Consider the following 20,815-nt stretch of genomic DNA (forward strand, 5'->3'; position numbering starts at 1 on the left):
GCTGATTTTTTAAATCGCATTTTTAAATGTCATTGCCTGAAACGACTATCGAACGTGAAAGACAGTTTTGAATTTGTTAAAAGAATAAGCAACATTGTTATCCCCGAGGAACATATAGTAGCTTCACTAGACGTGGTTTCTCTTTTCATGAATATGCCTACTGATTTGGCAATCGATTCAGTAGTTAGAAAATGGAATCAGATCAAGAGCGACATAAAAATTCCACTTGATGATCCACTCATGAAGGCGCTAAAACTGTGTTTTGACGCAACCATCTTCACATTCGATGGTGCTACTTTTGCATAGATCTTTGGTTTGCCCTTCTGTCACCCATTTTATCGGATATGGCAATGGAAGAATTGGAATCACGGGCTTTGAATTTATTAACTTTCCGGTCAGCCTTTTATCACAGGTACGTCGACGATATCTTACTTGTTTTACCACGTGATAGCATACAGAATATGTTTACTATCTTCAACAACTACCATAATAAGATTACATTTCACCTTTGAAGTTGAAGAAGATGGCAAAATTAGTTTCCTTGACGTACTTTTAGTAAAACACAATGCCAAAATTACTGATTGGTACCAAAAATCAATTTGGTCCAAGAGACATATGGACTTTGAGTCTAATCACCCTATGAAACAGAAAATAGCTATCATTTACAATCTGGTAGACAGACGGATCTCATTGGGAGATCATTGTTTTTATGAAAACAATTTGAAGTTGATCAAAGATGTTCTTCTATCCATTAATTGTATTGCGCGTCTCTTCCTCGAGATCAACTGGTAGTGCCCCTACTCCACACCGATGTCGCCACATATTTCATAGTTATATATCGAAAAAGTCGGCCCTGCACTCTTGTCCCCTAGATCTAGACATTCTTCTTTTTTGTGCCGACAAGCCACAATCAAAAGATAAAAAATAAGATAATAAAGTGCACAAAAAACATTAAAAATGTTCCGGAACCGGAGCAGAAGTACAGATTCGGGAAAAGAAAACGACGGAGGACTACTGGAAAAACGAATAAAACGATTGGATCGAAAATTGGCGAAGAAAAAGACGAAAAAGAAACGGCGTCGCAGGCACGCCTCGTCGTCGTCGTCCGACTCGCGCTCGCCGCGAGATCATAACCTCGGAAAGAGAAGACGCGGCTACGAATCCCCGACGAGAAATTGGGAAACTGACAGTTTTTCACGAAATAATATGGAAAATGGTAAGTTGTCTTCCCGCTGTGCTCGGAATCCCCATGAATGGGAGAGGAAAAGGGAAATATTTTGCAGGCTAGGTCGTCTTACCCGTCAAGCGTGATCATTTCGCTGTAGCGAATTCGGCACTCTGCACGGGCTGTAGCCCTTAGAGAGGAGTTGTAACTCATGCCCAACAAATTGGAAAATCCAAAACGATGCCACTCGTAACGATTCAACCAATTGAGGAAGCTGTAGCGATGGCAGAAATGTATAAATATATTGTATATGTATATATATATTTACACGAACATTATTGAAACGAAGCCGCAACTGTGATGTATCACATAGAAAATATTCCTCATTCATGCATACAGGTCGGGCCTCAGGTTCACAAGCCGACGATACAGCGACCGGGGAAGTACCCGTCGTCGAACCACAGGGAGACGCGAGACGCGCTGAAGACGTCGATCCCACAACTACGAGAGCTGAGACACCACCGAACCCAGGAGTCGATGAGTCAGGGGGCCTGGCAGAAAACGTCCTCAAAGCTATGGGGAAACGGATTGCCCCAGACAGGGTCCTGGGACCGGAACTTCCAAAACCTATCGCAGTGCGATGGGAGGAAATATTCAAACAAGGTCTGCCACCAGAGCTAAAGACGTCAATCATCGAAAAATACCCTCCGCCCAGCAACTGCATGTTCATTGATCCGCCAAAAGTGAATCCCGAGCTAAAAGCGGCCTCAACGGAGGCGGTCGTAAAACGAGATAACCGCATCATCTCAAAACAAGAAAGGATTGCAGCATGCCTTTCCGCTCAAGGGAAAGCTTTGGCAACAATCATAAAAAGGGATAACGATGCCGACCTTGCATTAATAGAATCGATCAGCGACACGGCGAGACTTCTCGCAGATCTTCAACGCGAAGAAACCGCAGTAAGGAAAAGCCTTATCTTAGCGCCGCTAAAAATATCGGTGAAGGACGCACTGCAAAATTCAACAACAGATGAATGGCTATGCGGAAAGGATCTCGAGGATCGGTTGCGGTCAGCCAAAAACTTGGAACGGTCACTTAATGAGCTAAAACCTGCAACAAAAAATCAAACACCAAAGAATTCAAAAAACTTCAAGACCCCGCCGCGTTACCAAGCGCAAAAAACACAATCGGGAACGACCGGGGGGCAGAAATACACAGGATTTCAAGCGCAGAAGAAATACCCATACCAGCGAACACAGCCGAGCCAATCACACCACAAACCGTATCAGCGAAGAGACAACAACTCTCAGAACCGACGACGGTAAACCTTGTAGGTATCACGGCAGGTAGATTACAATTTTTCTTAAAAAATTGGCGAGCAATAACGTCGGATCAAAAGATCCTTTCATGGATCGAGGGATACAAAATACCGTTTTCACTAACAGTCGAACAAAACAGGGTGTCTATCGAACCCGCGCTGTCCCCCTCAGAAAAACAAGAAACCTTAAAACTAATAGACGAACTGCTCAGAAAAGGAGCCATCGCTAAATGTAATCCGACAAAAAATCAATTCATCTCAAACATTTTCCTACGACCGAAACCCGACGGTTCGAAGCGGTTGATTATAAATTTGAAGGAACTGAACGCTTTCGTCATAACGGAACATTTCAAAATGGAAGACCGGAAAACAGCTCTCAGACTCATAAGCCCTCAGTGCTTTATGGCCACTTTGGACCTTAAAGACGCGTATTACCTGATTCCACTCGCGAAAACACACAGAAAATACGTACGGTTCCAGTTAGATCAACAATATTTTGAATTTACATGTTTGCCGTTCGGCCTTAGCGTCGCTCCGTTGGTTTTTACGAAAATAATGAAACCAATAATTTCGCACCTGAACAAAAGAGGATATTTGTCCGTGCTATATCTCGATGATTTTTTACTTTTTGGAGACACGTACACCACGTGCCAAGATAATGTCAGAGAGACTTGCAAACTCCTGAAAAAACTAGGATTCATTATAAACGAAAATAAAAGTCAAATCACACCGTCACAACGTTGCAAATTTTTAGGGTTTTATTTTGATTCCGTACGATGGACTGTAGAATTAACAAAAGAGAAAAAAGAAAGTATCAAAGAAAAAAGCGCTCAGTTGAAAATTCGAGATTCCGTAAAAATTCGGGAATTCGCACAATTCCTCGGTACTTTAGTGTCAGCGTGCTTTTCGGTCAACTACGGCTGGGGCCATACTAAAGCTTTTGAGCGAGAAAAATACTTAGCCCTCAGATCCAACGGGGGAAAATATGAGGGATACATGAATGTACCGGAAACTCTTTCGCCGGATCTCACCTGGTGGGAATCAAAGATTGAATCCTCAATAAACCCAATTCGAGATTCGAATTTTACTCTTGAGATCTTTTCGGACGCCTCGCTATCGGGATGGGGAGTATTTTGCAAAGGCGAAAGATCTCACGGACACTGGAATGAGAACGAGCGTCTGTCCCATATAAATTACCTCGAGTTATTGGCAGCCTTTTTTGGCCTCAAATGCTTCGCGAAAAACTTAGAAAACCGTCAGATACTCCTTAGAATAGACAATACAACCGCGATCTCGTACATCAATCGAGAAGGAGGAATTCAATACCCCCACTTAAACAAAGTAACAAGAAATATCTGGGATTGGTGCGAAAATAAAAACATATGGGTGTTTGCGTCTTACATAAGTTCAAAAATGAACGTAGAAGCGGATGAAGAATCCCGCAGATTGGAACCGGAAACCGAATTCGAATTAGAAAACACAACTTTTCGAACGATTGTTAAAAAATTCGGGATGCCTGAGATAGACTTATTTGCGAGTCGAAAAAACGCGAAATGCAAAAAATATATTTCTTGGCGAAGAGACCCTGGGTCTGTAGCGGTAGACGCTTTTACGGTCCCATGGAACCAATATTTCTACGCTTTTCCACCCTTTTCACTAATTTTACGCACACTAGAAAAAATCGAACGCGAAGAAGCGCAAGGGATCGTAGTAGTACCAAAGTGGCCAGCTCAACCCTGGTACCCCAAATTTCAGGCAATGCTCGTTGCAGAGCCCATTGTCTTCAAACCTAACATTAACTTAATAATTTGTTCTAACAGGGAACCTCACGCAATTTGGCAGAACATTTCCCTGGTTTCCGGAAAGCTATCGAGCAGGCATTCGAAAGGAGAAAATTACCAGAAACAGCAATCCAGATCATGATATCATCCGTAAGCGAATCGTCGCTTAAACAATGTGACGGCGCGTTAAAACGCTGGTGGATCCATTGCTCCGAGAATAACATTTCTCCATACGAAGCAACGGTGTCAGATATTTTAAAATTCCTCGCAAAAACATACGACACGGGAGCCTCCCATGGGTCGCTCAACACCCTCAGATCCGCAATTTCGCTTATTATCGGGCCGGAAGTGGGACAAGATCACCACATCAAAAGGTTTTTCAAAGCAGTACACAGCTTGAGACCAACGAGACCAAAATACGATTCAATCTGGGAACCAAAGATTGTTCTTAATTATTTCAAGTCTCTGCCAAAAAATGAAAATCTCTCGCTGAAAGATTTAATCATGAAACTGATTACCCTGCTAGCCTTAATCACGGGACATAGGATGCAAACATACTCAAAAATAAACATCGAGAATATTCAAAGAGTGGGAAATGCGTTCGAGATTAGAATCCCGGATCGAATCAAAACTACGGGCGCTAATCGAAAACAGCCGCTATTAATCATACCCTTCTACGCGGAAGACGAAAAACTTTGTTCGGCATCAGCCTTACAAAACTATCTGGAGAGAACAAAAACCTCAAGAGGCTCCACGATAGATCTCTTCCTATCGTTCAAAAAACCATTTCAAGCCGTCTCATCGCAAACCCTGAGTCGATGGGTCAAATTAACATTGAAAAATAGCGGAGTAAATACGGACAAATTTACAGCACACAGCACACGCCACGCTTCCACGTCTGCAGCGAAAAGAAACAACATCGATATAGAAACGATAAGAAAAACTGTAGGCTGGACAACGGGATCTGAAACCTTCGCAAAATTTTATCATTTAAATGTCAGTAGAGATAAGGATTCTTACGCACGAGCGATCTTGAACTCGCAATAACATTAGTAGTGTTAAGACACAACGTATAACACAAAACTAATAAATAATATTGGTTGCCGTTATTAGCTTTAAACATCTACCAGTTGATCTTGAGGAAGAGACGCGCAATACAATTAAATGATTAAACGAACTTACCAAGTGAAGTTCTATCATAATTGTATGAAGCGCCTCTTCCGAGATGATCAACACCCACCCAAAAATACCCATCTAATACACGATTACATACCCCTAATACAACGGCAACGCTTTCAAAGAATGTCTAGATCTAGGGGACAAGGGTGCAGGGCCGAATTTTTCGATATATAACTATGAAATATGTGGCGACATCGGTGTGGAGTTGATCATCTCGGAAGAGGCGCTTCATACAATTATGATAGAACTTCACTTGGTAAGTTCGTTTAATCATTTAATTATCTGCTACAATTAATCAATCGTTCTTTAGTTTCTTCTACGTCAAAGGATTACCACAATCAATAGGTAGAACATTGAGTATTTTCAATATTGGTTGCGTCCTTAGAAGCACCAACAATTTGGTAATACTGTTTGTTTTACCGAAGGATACGGTTCTGACAGATAGGTGTTTTAATTTAGTTTACGAAACTGCGTTTAACGACTGTTACAAATGTTATATCGATCAAACTAGTAGACTCTTCAAAACAATAATTAATGAGCACAGACGCAACATAACTTCATCATTCGTTTAATTTTAACGGTGTTAGTATCCTCTGCCGGGAGAAAGATTACAGAAAAAGGCTTATTCTGGAAATGTGCAGTGTCATTGTTGACAGAAGTTCCGTGAATCTTACATCGGATACCGACAAGTTGAGTGATGTATACCATCGTTTAATTTCCAGTAAATTCTAGAGATAAGTCCTTCCCACGACAGATGATTTAACTATAGATCGATAATAGAGCTGATAGTTAGATTGTTTGCGCCATGATGATTTGACCGGATGCCATGTTTAGCTTAGTTTACACTTAGTTTTGTCAACTTGCTTCTTCGTTGCTTCCTCATTTTTGCCCGGTCACGTACGAGTTCGGCAACTGTTGACAACCGTCTCGAAATTTTGTAAAATATCTTTACTTAGCCATGGTACTGAAGAATCCAAACAAATAGCGTTCGTCACTTAATTTTTTCCGGTAAGGACGGTGCAAAGTTTAGTGGTGGATGCAAGTGGGGATATAGTTCCACAAGAACGATAAACCTAACCGAACTCTTCTTTCTTTGTAGTTGATAACCCGGCTTTTCTCGCTCTGCTTATGATTTGAGTTCAATTGAATATTAATGTTTTTTTGCACTAAGTTTCATGTATGCTTAACGTAAATATCCGAGGGTTTTGTATTCCTGTTGCATTATTGAACAATTTACGCACATTTCAAAAACTTGATTGTAAATTAAGATTATACTTTACAGTTCTGAGGACTGTAAAGGGCCGAAACGTAAGATGAGACTTTTTTTTCTCTACCCTTGACCTACGACACCGAAAAACTTTACATTGGAAAATCCTTTACTTCCGAAAGATTTGTTTGATGTGATAAAAATTATAGTTTGTAGACCTTGTTCCAGCAGAAAAAATACTATCCAAATTTTAAACAGTTTGTTGTATATATATTGATAATTATTTGTGGAATTGACATCACCGTTTTAAACACGTATATTGTATATACGTATGTATACGTGGCATTTTTGATGCCCGTTACAAATGGCTCCTTGAACCCTAGGCGGAACCGAAATTAAGGGTTTTTCGATATCGGGTAGCGAAGTGTTGGAAAAAGAGCGCCAGAACTGGAGACACGAACCCGAAATTTCGAGAGGGGGCACTGTAGCGAGTAGCGAATAAGATATTTCAGACTTTTTGTTTCTTTTTTCGAGTTTCAACGGCATCAAGCAAGGAAGTCGGCAAGGAATTCGAGGAAATTGCAGAGTGACGGAATGGCGACGATCTCGAAGGAAGGATGTCGAAGCTGCGGAAGGGGAGCCAGTGAAGATCACTGCATTGCGGGAATCCAAGGCGGACGCGATTCCCGTTGGTGGCCGGTGCGCCGAAGTCTCCTACGCTTAAGGATGTTCTTGCGGTATGGTTCTAGCATTAGAAAAACGATAAAAATTTGACAAATTGTTCATTTTACCTGTATGAATGCGTGTGCAAAATTTGCAGTCGATGGACTTCACAGTTTAAAAGTTATTCAACATTTAAATTAACATAGGTTCTTATGGAGTAACAGCATATTTTTGCATTTGTGAATAAAATAAAAATAGAAGTAACATTCAGATTTTATCCAAACTTTTTGTGTGTATAAATCCAATACTAAAGAATATTAATGATAAAAAACAAAAAATGGAAGGAATTGAGTAAAGGCTTGCCGAATAACGGATAGCCATTGTCGATTTGCGTTGTCGGAAAGTATTCGAAATTCGTTTGCAGATTCTTTGGTTTGGTGACCGTAGCCTGAGTTTCGGATTATGGGATTGAAGAAATGATGCTGTGTTGAGAATTTTGAGTAGAGTCACATTTCCGAATTGTGTCTTTTTCATTTTAAATTTACGTATAGCCCGAATTCCGTTGTACAGGATCGAGTCGCGTTATCGTGTTTTTCAGTGTCACTTCTCGTGTAGGTCGCGACTTGCCGAAATGGAGTATTCGAAGTAGCGAATAGCGTGTTTGAGAACTTTGAGACAATTTTTAGTTCGGATGCGTTGCGATTGCGTTTAGTTGAGTTTGCGTTTGTAACCCTTCATTAAGTAATAATTAAGGTTGGCGTTTTCGTTGTGTCTATTTAGGTAGCGCTTCTGATACGAAGTTTATGTTATTGAGTTTAGATTGCGTCTGAACTACGATTTAGTTTAAGAATTTTCTTTAGTTGAGTTTCGCCTAATGTTGAGCTCGGTTGATTTTATTTAGTTCAGCTAAGTTAAGATTAGAATTACGTTAAGGTAGTTTAAGTTGAGTTATCGAGAAATTAGTTCTAGTCCGATTACGTTCGAGTTACGATTTAGTTTTCGTTGTGTCGAGTTGCGTATCGTTCAGATTTCGTTTAAGTTGAGTTGAGTACAATTGAGATTGTGCTTAACCTTTGGAGGACGGGAACACACCTATACGGGTGCGACGCATGATCGACACTTTTCCCATGATAGTTTTAACATATTAGATATCCTTTTTATGCATTTTTTGATGCAGACCAAGAATCCCAAATCCCTGTCCTCTAAAGGTTAATCTAATTACGGTTTCGTGATGTTAAGTCGAGTATAGGATAGTATTTAGTAAAGTTTAGATTTAGTTGCGTTAGGTGAAGTAAAAAATAAGGTTTACCTGATTTTAAGTCATCTCGTGGTCGCACCGAAGCTCCGAGACGGGTGATACTGAGAACGTCATCTGTTCGGCAGCCGGGTCAGCGTGCCCGTCCAGACTTAGGATAGCTTCGGTTTCGTAGCAATTGTTGCTATAATATTGAGTACGTCTGGGTTTAGAATTGAGAATTGCAGATTTGAATCTTTTGATCATTGAGTTTAGATGTTAGTTAGCGACCTGAAGGCTCGATAGGTTAAGAAATAGCGTAGATTACGAAAACTTGTTTGGTGTTTGATTTTGGATCGCGAAGAGCGAATTTTTAATTATTTTTTTTTCTCTTTGTACCGTCGCTGATAGACCATATTATTTCACTTTATTGTTGTTAAATTGCGTGTTGTTGTTGAGTGTCTTTTTCTCTCCAAAATTACCCTTCCCCTCTCCGCAACACTGAGATACCGAGCATATTAGCCGACGTTTAGCAAAGGTAAAGATTTCGAGGTGTTTTGACCACGCCAAGCGCCCAACAGAATCTCGCGATATCTTTTGTAAGATCAAATTTTTCCAGGTTAAATCGCAGGCCGCCAAATTATTGTGCACACGGTAAATTCTCTGTCACTTTTCCGTGTGGCCGAAGTACAGCAAACATCTGCGTTACAATATATATGTATGATAAAATTTCTATCTAGCAATAATGGAAGAAAAAAGATTTCGATTACTTAGAGGATGACCTTCATTATCACTGAAAGTAAGTGTATGAGTAATACTCTGTACAGTTTAAAAAGAATAAATAAGGACAGTAGACAAAAAACCTTACGTCCGTTTGAATTCACAAACAGGATGATATGTAAACCAAAAAGTATGTAGCGAATGACTCGAGTATTCGAAATTACTATCGGTATTGGGATTGTCACTGCAATGCTTCATCTGGTGGAAAATGATCAAACTAATACAAGCAGGCTGACAGCTGACCGTTGGCCGTGTTTTTTCGTGTGTGGATGGCAGAACAGGTATATTATTAATTATGTTGCATTAATTTATGTGATATAAGTAATTTGAAACCCCAAGACTTACGATTTGTCTTCATTAAAATTAAAAATTTACGTTATCTGGTGACAAAATAGCGCCGACAACTAGGCTCTAACGTTATGAGGACATTTTCCAATAACCTGACACCGATAATGATGCAAATAGTATTCAAGCAAATTATCTCTACGTCAATTTCAACTACGAATTTGAGAGTCCGAGCGGAGTCAATGACGCAGAAAGGGAAATGAATGCTTGGAAACACTAATTTATTTAACTGTGGTGCGTGTGGTACTTTCTACAGCAGACTATGCTTCTTGGTTTTTGTTCGCGCGGTTGGTGAGAGAGGGTTTGAATCGGAACGGTTGGAGGAAAAGCGCAGGGTGGTAGATAACTAATTCCACCTTCGGTATTTTCGTAAAAAGAATAACACTTTTATTCACAAAGACTGATCTCGATTACAACGTGTGTTGAGTTCGCAAGCGATACGCGTATCGTCGCGTAGCCAGACGAATCGTAGCTATCCGGTGTTGGACTAGCCCGCGGTACGAACGAGGCGAAGTGTACGCACAGAGAGTGGAAACCGAACTCTTCTATCGAATGGGTGATCGGTTAATCACCCATGAGTGGACTAATGTAAGTGTGCGACGTTGCAAAATATCGGCGCACGGCCCGAACATACCGCCCGCCTCGTTAGCACAACGAAGCCAACTGGAAGAATGATGATTGTACAAAAAGTAATCTTATCATCTCTGTAATCATTCTTGAATGACGAGCGCAATTACCGCCCACCATGAGCACTAAGGGGGGAGTTTTGCGAAGCACTAAGTCTTGTTGTAGAGCGGTGGTTCGCGCACTGGTAGAAGTATGAGTTTTACTATTGGTCGTTGGAACGAAGAGGTGGCCGTCTTGATCATAACGACTCGGGTGAGTCCGTCCGGTCCGGGGTGAGTCTCGGTCACCCGGGCGAGAGGCCATTTGGCTGGTGGACGCAGATCGTCTCTGAGGAGCACGAGGTCACCGACGACAATGTTTTTAGTCTCCTTCAACCATTTGTTCCGTTGTTGGAGATGATGCAGGTACTCTGGCGACCATCGTTGTCAGAAACTCTCGAACATGCGAGTTGTGAGTTGCCAACGTCCCAGTCGTTCCAACGGGACATGCAGAGTGCTCGGTTCGGGTGGTGTCGTAGGAGCACCACCGATGAGGAAGTGTCCGGGGGTAAGGGCGACCAAGTCTGACGGAACTGAGCTCAATGGAGCGATCAGTCGAGAATTGAGGCAAGCCTCGATTTGAGTTGCCACGGTGGCGAATTCCTCGTAGGTCATGATGGTCTCACCGATGACTCGTCGTAGGTGATACTTCATGGATTTCACTCCCGCTTCCCAACGGCCTCCGAAGTGTGGTGCACTCGGCGGGATGAAGTGCCACTGCACTCCATCGTTGGCTGGGACCGACGCGATTTCTCGCGAAGTTGCTGAAGCAGCGAGAAACATGTGTCGAAGCTCTTGGTCGGCTCCGCGGAAATTCGTGCCGTTGTCACTATGCAGTTCTGAGTGGATACCGCGACGTGCCGTGAAGCGTTTGAACGCTGGAAGGAATGATGCAGTCGTGTAGCTTCCTACGACCTCGAGATGAATGGCTCGCGTTGCGAGACAGACGAAGAGCGCGATGTAGCCCTTGAATGTTGTTCGTCCCCGACCAGAGCTCGCTCGAAGTAAGAATGGACCGGCATAATCCAATCCTGCCTTCTCGAACGGTCGAGAAAGTTTGTTAACTCGTGCGGTAGGCAGTTGACCCATCTGTTGTTGTGGTATTGGCGCTTGGTGTCGAGTACATTCGACGCACCAACGCACCAGCGAACGAACCTTGTTGCGTCCGCCTAGGATCCAACAGTACCGTAGTAGATGGCTCATCGTGAGCTGTGCACCACCGTGTAGAGTTATATCGTGTGCGCGCCATATGAGGAGGTCCGTGAATCTCGATGATCCCGGTAGTATGGCGGGATGGCGTTCCTGGTAGGAGAGAACAGTGCATTGAAACCGCCCGCCAAGACGGAGTACACCTCCATCGTCGAGGAACGGGTTAAGTCGAGTGAGGGCGCTGCGCGAGGGCAACAGTTTCTTGTTTTGTAGAGCAGCGATTTCGTCGGGAAATGCTACTCTTTGAGTGACGATTATCCATCGCTCACGAGCAGCTGCAATTTCTGAAGCACTGAGGAGTTGTAAATCCTCCAGAGCAACGTGATGATCGGCTGGGATGCCATTCCGGCAGCTTAAAAACCATGCTGTCACTCGAAGCAGGCGTTTCAGGAAGGAGAATCGAGAGAGAATTTCATTATCTTCTGCGATGCATGTAGCATGCACGACTGGTTCGATGTGTGTATCGAGATCCGTGATATCAACAGATGCCAATTTGCGCTGCGGCCATTCAGACTGAGGCCCTTTCAGCCAGCTTGGACCTTGCCACCAAAGGTCCGCTTGAAGGATTTGCTCTGGTGTGATACCTCGAGTTGCGAGATCTGCTGGATTCTCGGCTGATTTTACGTGCTGCCACGTCGTGTTAGGCAGCAGTGTTTGGATTTCTGCGACACGATTCTTGACGAAAGTTACCCAGTGCGAAGGGTGAGCGTGTATCCACGCCAACGTCACGGTGGAGTCAGATCACGCAAATGATTCTTCTGTGACATCGTCCTTTAGCGTGGCCTTCACGTACGTCATGAGACGTGCAAGTAGTGCGGCACCACATAGTTCGAGTCGTGGGAGGCTCACGGATTTCACTGGAGCGACCTTCGTTTTCGAGCACAGAAGGGATACGGTGTATGAGTCATCTTCACTGCATACACGTACGTACACTGCAGCAGCGTACGCGCGCTCTGACGCATCCGAGAATCCGTGAAGCTGATACCGACGCGGATGAGTTGTGGGACCAAGCCAACGCGGTATGACGAGCTCTTCCAGCCGTGGAAGCGTTGATCGCAAGTGCAGCCACGGAGAGAGCGTTTCCGCAGGTAGAGGCTCATCCCACGTAGCTCCCGAGATCCATGTATCCTGGAACAAAATCTTCACGTATACGAGCACGGATGCGAGCCATCCGAGGGGGTCGAATATTCGTGCCAATTCGGAGAGAAGCGATCGCTTCGATGCTGTGGTGTGATTCAGATCCAGATTAAGTTTAACCCGGAAGGAGTCGTCAGAAGGAGTCCAAACGACGCCAAGAGTTCTCACCCATTCATTCGGTTCGAATTTTCGAGCAGATGGAGAAGACGCTTCGCAGTTGCCAATGCCGACTAGCAGTTCAGGATGGTTCGACATCCATTTGCCGAGTTCGAAACCTCCACTCTTCAGGAGGTTTGTAAGAGATTTCATCAATTATCTCGCAGATGTTAGGTCGTCTGTGCCAGTAAGAGTGTCATCGACGTAAGTGTCATGACGAAGAGCGTGAACAGCTGTTGGAAACTGCTGAGCTTCGTCCTCAGCGAGTCGCTGCAGCGTGCGAATGGCCAGGTATGAAGCGCAGGTCGTTCCGTACGTGACGGTGAGGAGGCGAAAATCTTGAACAGGACTTTCAGGACACTCTCGCCAGACGATACGCTGAAGATCGCAATCCTCGGGCGCCACGTGAATTTGTCGAAACATTTTTACTATGTCCGCTGCGAACACTACGCGATGTCTTCTCCATCGCGTAAGAATGGCCGATATGTCTGTCTGCAACTTCGGCCCTGGAAGCAGTATGTCGTTGAGAGAGATCCCAGTCGATGTTGGATGTGATGCATTAAATACGACCCGTATTTTCGATGCACCTTGTACCTCGCGCCCAACAGCGTGGTGAGGCATGTAATACCGAGGTGCACAGGCACCAGCGTTCGCGACCGGAGCTAGTTCCATGTGGCCAAGCGAGAGATATTCGGAAAGAAATCGCGAATATTCCGCTCCAAGTTGTCGCTCGGACTCGCGGCGACGTTCACTTCGAACGAGCGCGCGACACGCGAACGCGTGGGACTCGCCCAGACAGCTGACTAGGTCCTTACCGAAGGGGAGTCGTACTACGTGGCGACCCGTTTCATCGCGCCGCGTAGTACCACGGAAGAGACTCTCGCACTTCTCTTCCTCCTCGGTGAGATGCTCCTTGGTCGGGAGCTCGTCGAGTTCCCAGAATTTACGCACGAGCTCAGAGAGGTCTGACTCGGTGCTGCAGTGGTGGGCTCGAACCCTACTCGATGCCTTGTTTGACAAAGCAGGATTTGTCGATGTTGGACCCGTCAGAATCCATCCGAAAATTGTCTCTTGAGCAACTGGTGTGCCAGGAGGTCCGAAACGATTGCTTCTCAACAGTAATTCGCGATAGACGTCTGCGCCAAGAAGCATGTCGATTTTTCGTGGTTTGTCAAACTCAGGACCGGCAAGTGTGAGATCAATAACATGATCCGATCGCACTTTTGGAGCAGCGCAAGACGGTAGAGAACGTGTGACTCGCGGGAGCACATACGCGGCAACGGAGATTTGTACCGAAGGATCGACCCGTGAACTCACTACGACGGAGATGATGCCTTTCGATAGACCCGCCTTCGCACCAGCGACGCCGCTGATGGGAGTTGACACTGGTGTGCGTGTCACTTGAAGCACTTGCGTGGACGCTTCACTGATGAAGCATCTTTCCGAACCAGGGTCGATGAGGATGTGGGCTGGTACTTGTCGTCCTGACTCCGAAACGAGTGTGACGAGAGCAGTACCGAGTAGGACGGTCTTGGTGTAAGGTAAGACTTTGCTCACATGATTAGCCTGCACTAGAGTTGAGGCTGCGGAGCCAGCCGACGAGTTCTTGTCCGGTGAGGGTGACGCACCCTCCGCCGCGGATACAGAGCTGTGATCAGTGGCATGCAATGACGTGTGGTGACTCTTTCCGCACACGAGGCATTTCTTGGTCGAAGGACATTCTGCGGCGAGATGTCCGTCACCTAAACAATTTCGACAGAGGCGCAGGCGACGCACCTGCTTCTCACGTTGTGATAGATTACCGTTCTTGTACTGTGTACAGGCGCCGATGAAGTGCGACTCTGAACACAGTGGACACTTACGTCCTTTCTTGTTTGCGTTGTCGTTCGAAGTATTTGAAACCGTGTGAGACGAAACGTTCGATTTGTGTGGCTTGGAACCCAGCGAAGGCGATGAGTTGTTGTGACTGGAGGCCGTCGTGGCCGGACGAGCAGCCTACAAAGCACGAACACGCGTTTCCAAAAACGATGCCAACTGTGTCCATGTAGGGAATTATCGTGAATCTCCCAAAGATGTTTCTCAATCTCTACGAGACCGTTGATCGGGGCGTTGACACGTGAGATCGACGAGAATAGCGTCCCAATGTTGCACGGGACCTGTTGGAGGTTTTTCAACGCGCGCACTGATTCGTTAGGTGCATCGAGCAACTTTCTGATTCCGGACGCGGATTCTTTACCGACTGCGGTGAGAGAGAGTAGCACTCTCACATGACCTTGCACAAGAATACGCGGATTGTCGTAGCGATCGATTAGCAATTGCCACGCGTCTTCGTAATTTGCGTCAGACACAGCGATATTTTGGAGGAGTTGAGCAACCTCCTCAGTTACGCTAATCTTCAAATATTGTAGTTTCACCGCGGCTGAAAGACCCCGGTGATTGTGTACCATTGCGGTAAACTGATCGCGAAAAGTCTCCCACTCACATAGCTCACCGGAAAAATTAGGTATTTCGAGTTGGGGAGTTTTCTAGAGAGCGAATCCGTAGGAGCAGGAATCGCCTGTGTCATGACAGCAGGCGCGGCTGATGGCGGCTTCTCGGGCAACCATGAGAAGAGGAGAGCTTTTGTGTCAAGATAACGTCTTGCACGGCTGTGAAATTCTCGTCGAGTTCGTACTGTGGGGTTCCAGCTCCCGGAACCTGCATGAATTTGAGGTATGTGCTGAGATAATGTTGCCAATATTGCTTGAGCAATTCGCTGCGTGAGGCGATGAACGTTGGAGTGCGCTTTTCACGCGCCGTCTTCTTCAAATTTAACTCAAACTTCAAGATGAGGCCGGAGGACGTACCAAGGTTGTTCAAATGAGCTTCCATCGTGACCGTTGATACTCGCAGTAATACTCGAAAAACTAGGCATGGAGCGAGAACGCACTCTTACTACGATAAACCGATTCACACTCGTGAATACGTCACGACGTACCGCGCGCGTATAGTGAACACGCCATGAGCGATCGCGAGTCAAAGCCGACGATTATCGAGCGGCAAATATGTATTCCCGCGCGAGAAGTCACACAAGAAATTTGGTATACAAAAGCGTACGAAAAGTACAAGCGAACTCGGCCGGAACACTATGCCACACACGCGATGATAATATAACGAAATACTATGCCTCTATTTTGCCTGTCGCGCGAGACTGTATATAATTTTCACTGTGGTAAACTATAAGACATCCGACGCGAAGAGATTTCGACGCGATGTTTACGTTTACGAGACTCGTACGCGTACCGAGCTCGATACACTGTGTAAGGCGAGAGAGAACAATAGGCAAGATAAGGTTCGCGCTCGACGCGAAGCGCGACGCGGCGAGGGAGAGAGAGAGAGAGAGCCGTCACGGCTGAACGATTCTCGTACACTCGGCGTGTATAGCACTCGCAAATCAATGTAGAATATTCGACGCGAATATTACGTCGGATTACTCGATTCGTCACAGGAGAACGAGTAATGCACTCTTTTCGTAGCACTGTGAATTGATGGAGAGTCAATCTCTGTTCACGAAAACCCGATGCACTCACCACTTTCGCAACTGGCGATCCGGCTCGAAGGACCAAATATTCGCGCGGTTGGCGAGAGAGGGTTTGAATCTGCACGGTTGGAGGAAAAGCGCAGGGTGGTAGATAACTAATTCCACCTTCGGTATTTTCGTAAAAAGAATAACACTTTTATTCACAAAGACTGATCTCGATTACAACGTGTGTTGAGTCCACAAGCGATACGCGTATCGTCGCGTAGCCAGACGAATCGTAGCTATCCGGTGTTGTACTCGACCGCGGTACGAACGAGGCGAAGCGTACGCACAGAGTGGAAACCGAACTCTTCTATCGAATGTGTGATCGGTTAATCACCCATGAGTAGACTAGTGTAAGTGTGCGACGTTGCAAAATATCGGCGCACGGCCCAAACAATTTTACTACGTCAATCACAGAGTTGTGAATGCAACAATTCGCTGGTTATTTGTCACACCAGGCTGGAAGCGGGCAAAAGTTTGACAAAAATGTAGACAAAAACGGTTGACGCAGGAAGTTTCCGGAACATTTGGAGTGTTCAAATTTGCAAGAATGAAAATCCTAGCTGATCCCTTTCTCGAGATATGGGCATTTTGAGATTTGAACTATCGGTACTCGCCGATCCGTAAAATAAATATCGACAGTTTGAGAATCCTTACATTATAATCCAAAACTTCTTGCTCAAACTACCTGTACTTCGTATTTTTGAGATGCCTAAACCGAATTTGAGTTTGTTTCAAATGAGAATTAATTTTTTTATTGTTAAAAACAATTCCTAATTGTAACTGCAATCGTCGAAAAATAAAAAATTATAGAAATAAGAAAACCATATTCTATTTTAACTATAGTGATCTCTTAGAGATATACTGCAAAAAGAATGAGTCTGTTAGCAATTATTCCTATGTAAAGGAAAAATAAATTGGAAAAAATTGTTCTAATCTTTTAAATTTATTAGCACCTCCACGTGATTTGAAACCCTAATTTAACAAAGAAACTGTCCCAACCACATTTAGCGTAATCCAGAGCCAACGGCGAGGACGTAGTGGTTAACTGGCTCCACTTTTTTTTGGTTTTTTATAATTTTTTTATTTTTTTTTTTCATTTTTATGTTTTTATTTTTTTTATTGATTTTCTTTATTTTCTTCCTTTAAATATCTTTATAAGGTGAAATTTCTCCTTGCAGGAAAATGAATCTGAGTTTAACTTTAAAGATGTAGAGAAGAGAATTCGACGACTGCTTTAAAAAGATTCTTCACATAAGTTTCATGATAAATGTTTTTCACCTTATAACGGTTCCAAAATTCCATGAAATTATGGCGAATGACCTCTCCACTTTGTTCAGACCAATAACCCAATCCATTGTTATCTCCAATGAATTGTAAACCTTTTTTCACATGTGCAAGCAATACATGGATTTTCAACGTCTCTGAGAGGCCATCAATACTTTTTAAAGCAGCATCTAATTCTTGTAAACGAGTATCGAGGGACGGTTTAACTTTGCCAGATGTAAAACAGCAATCTACGATTTTATTCATCGCTTTAAAAGCAGTTATATATGGTATGATCTCGAAAATATTTACATGGCCACTAATATCCGGATTGTTGAGTTTGTCTGCTTCTTGCAGTAAATTCTTACATGCATTGCCTTCAAATGCATTTCCGTGGTAGTTTTTGGAAATGAGATTTAGTCTCGTTGGCCATAAGAGGGCTTTTTCTTCGCCTAATAATTTTACTAAACCTTGCCAGAATAAGTGGTTCACGAAACCCTATAGGATATGGAGCTCAGGAATAATACATTTCTCTAGTATACATATATGATTTTCTTCATTGATGAGAAATTTTTTAGGCTTGCTATTTCCGAATTTGATCTTTGCTCCGCATGGTGCGCACACTTTCTTCCTATTATCGTTATGTGAACTTTTGTCGCCATGACTCATTTTGAGATGAGGGTATCACATAAATTGTATAATTTGAACAAATTTCCTACGGGCTTTTATACGTTTTGGGTAATATCTCTCTTGTGGACTGCGATGCGCCATCTACTGTCCGATTTGGAACTAAAGTCATAAGCATGTTGCCAGAAATGATGCAAACTGAGTAATTTTCTGTACCGTTTTCGGAATTGTTAATTTCAGAGTTGTTGTTTATTCAAATACAAATATTGTTTATTAATATATATTTATTTGTTTATTAATGTATATTTTCATCTTCAATTTTCGTAATTTATCTCTAGGAAATCAGTATACGTAGAATATGATATGCTTGTCTTGTTTCTGTAATTTTTTATTTTTCGACGATTGCAGTTATAATTACGAATTGTTTTTAACAATAAAACAATGAATTCCTATTTGAAACAAACTCAAATTTGGTTTAGGCATCTCAAAAACACGAAATACAGATAGTTTGAGCAAGAAGTTTTGGATTATAATGTAAGGATTCTCAAACTGTCGATATTTATTTTACGGATCGGCGAGTACCGATAGTTCAAATCTTAAAATGCCCATATCTCGAGAAAGGGATCAGCTAAGATTTTCATTCTTGCAAATTTGAACACTCCAAATATTCTGGAAACTTCCTGCGTCGACCGTTTTTTTCTACATTTTTGTGAAACTTTTGCCCGCTTTCAGCCTGGTGTGAACTGTGTAAACGCGAAATGCGCAATTAATTTTGTATTGTAGAAGATAGTTCCACTGTGTAATCAATGTCTCTCTGTTTACTGCGGTCCATCGACCTCCAGATAAATTGATTGATTGTGTAGTTATCCTAATCCTCTAATTATGCTCAGCATCCCACCTATTTTTTGCAGTTTTTTATTTCTTAAACTCGGTTTTTCGTACTAATTAATAATTGTCGAGTTTCGTCATTTTGAATATTTAAATTTCGAGTTCAGATTCGTAATCAGCGAACCCCAAAAGCCCATGAATGCAAAATTTCAAGTGCATCGCATGTAAGGGAAAATGTATGCATGAAAGGGTTTATTGCGAATTGATGTGAAGCCAAGTATTTTTCGATGTTAAAGTTCACAGTAACGTCAACGTAACTAACCATTGGAAAGAAAATCACTTAATGAAAATTTGATAATTACTTCGCAGAAATTAAGATTTCAAAATATGAATGTATTGTTTTGCTGTTTAACGGCTTATTGAATTCCATATAATCTGAAAGTTGCGAAACAACGAGTCTTCGTAAACAAGCATCGTTACATTATCGTCATTAACGTCAACCTCATCAATAATCTTACGTCACCGCGTCATTGTAAAATAAGGGTTGAATAACTTTGGGTTTGTTCGAAATAGCAATTATATGTTTATTGCGAAGAAGTTGAGATAGCGGTAGGAATGAAGTGTGCTGTGAAAGATGTGTAAGAAGTCTAGATGTGACGTTGTTCAGACTTAGAACAGGAGTGACTCTAGAGACAAAATGTACGGGTGCAGGAAATGCAGAATGAAGGGAATGGAATTAGCTGAGTACGGGCAATAGTGAGTGGTGTGAGGCTAGATAGATATTAGAGGACAGGACAGAGACTATGATATTAATATATGAAATGTGGGAGATTTAGTGAGTAGGAAAAATAGACGGGGGTGGTACGCCGGACGTAACATAAATAATCTGCTAAAAAATCCGAACATTTTTGAATTCATTTTTCTCGTAAACGGCTCGACTTATAAACTAGCTAAATATAGATTCTTATGAGAAATGTTATGCTCTATAAAAAGGGACTGAGATTAAATTCGTCTCTCTAACCGATTACGACATATTCAAGATGACTCAATATGTATATGTGAATATCTCTTAATCGGTTACAGTTAGGAAAATTCTATCTCAATACTTTTTTATAGAGTGTGAAATTTCTTATAAGAATCTGCATTCGCATACTTTATACGTCAAGCCGTTTACGAGACAAAAAAATCTAAAAAATTTCGTGTTTTTTATGTGTTATTTAAATGGAAAATTGAGAAAATAAAATCGGTACCTCTTAATATCAATATTAAGAGCTCATATTTGGCTAAGACATTATATTTGAGATGTTCAGCTGAAATTTTGATGCGCGTTTGAAAAAAAAATTTTTTTCTGGTACACCCTAGCCTACAAGTTATCTGCCGCCATGTGAGGCTAGCCCGCCCTCTTACCTTTGGAAGGGGCTGCTGCAAGAGTGAGATTGCTGTGCGGTGTGGAGTCTGGCGATAATCCCTGCGAATGTCTTGAATTTGATATGAGGCCGTTCGTTCGGTGCTGCGAACTGCAACGCGTACGAACGACTGAAGACAGTAACAAAGACCGAGATGCGTGCCTCGCCTGCATAGTTCGAGACCCGCGCTACTCGACTGGACACGGAGTCGTCGCTCGTAAGGCACGCACGCGTTGTTGCCGTAGAGGTATAACGATAGAGTAGGAAAGGCGGCTCTGAAAGTGTCC

At 43.1% G+C, this 20,815-nt stretch overlaps 1 protein-coding gene and 1 long non-coding RNA gene across 2 annotated transcripts; one reads left to right on the forward strand and one right to left on the reverse strand.

The window, feature by feature from the left end:
• Positions 1-957: 957 nt before the first annotated feature.
• LOC138190392 (uncharacterized) lies at positions 958-5,311 on the forward strand. Its single transcript, XM_069133177.1, has 4 exons — positions 958-1,216; positions 1,565-2,486; positions 2,624-3,824; positions 4,304-5,311. Exons 1-4 carry the CDS (start codon positions 958-960, stop codon positions 5,309-5,311), a joined length of 3,390 nt encoding a protein of 1,129 aa, XP_068989278.1.
• Positions 5,312-6,628: 1,317 nt separating this feature from the next.
• Positions 6,629-20,614, reverse strand: LOC138190457 (uncharacterized). Its single transcript, XR_011176435.1, has 3 exons — positions 20,530-20,614; positions 8,623-8,752; positions 6,629-7,395 (listed from the first exon to the last, which is right to left on the reverse strand). It is a non-coding gene; the product is annotated as an uncharacterized lncRNA (long non-coding RNA).
• Positions 20,615-20,815: the final 201 nt, after the last annotated feature.

The sequence above is a fragment of the Neodiprion pinetum genome, chromosome 2, assembly GCF_021155775.2.
Source record: "Neodiprion pinetum isolate iyNeoPine1 chromosome 2, iyNeoPine1.2, whole genome shotgun sequence".
NCBI lineage: Eukaryota > Metazoa > Arthropoda > Insecta > Hymenoptera > Diprionidae > Neodiprion > Neodiprion pinetum.

Bases quoted from the DNA above. Each gene is read 5' to 3' on its own strand.
- LOC138190392 (XM_069133177.1), top strand. From the start codon at position 958: ATGTTCCGGAACCGGAGCAGAAGTACAGATTCGGGAAAAGAAAACGAC. The intron at 1,217-1,564 runs GTAAGTTGTCTT...TCATGCATACAG, and splicing joins ACGAAATAATATGGAAAATG to GTCGGGCCTCAGGTTCACAA. The intron at 3,825-4,303 runs GTAACAAGAAAT...TTGTTCTAACAG, and splicing joins AATACCCCCACTTAAACAAA to GGAACCTCACGCAATTTGGC.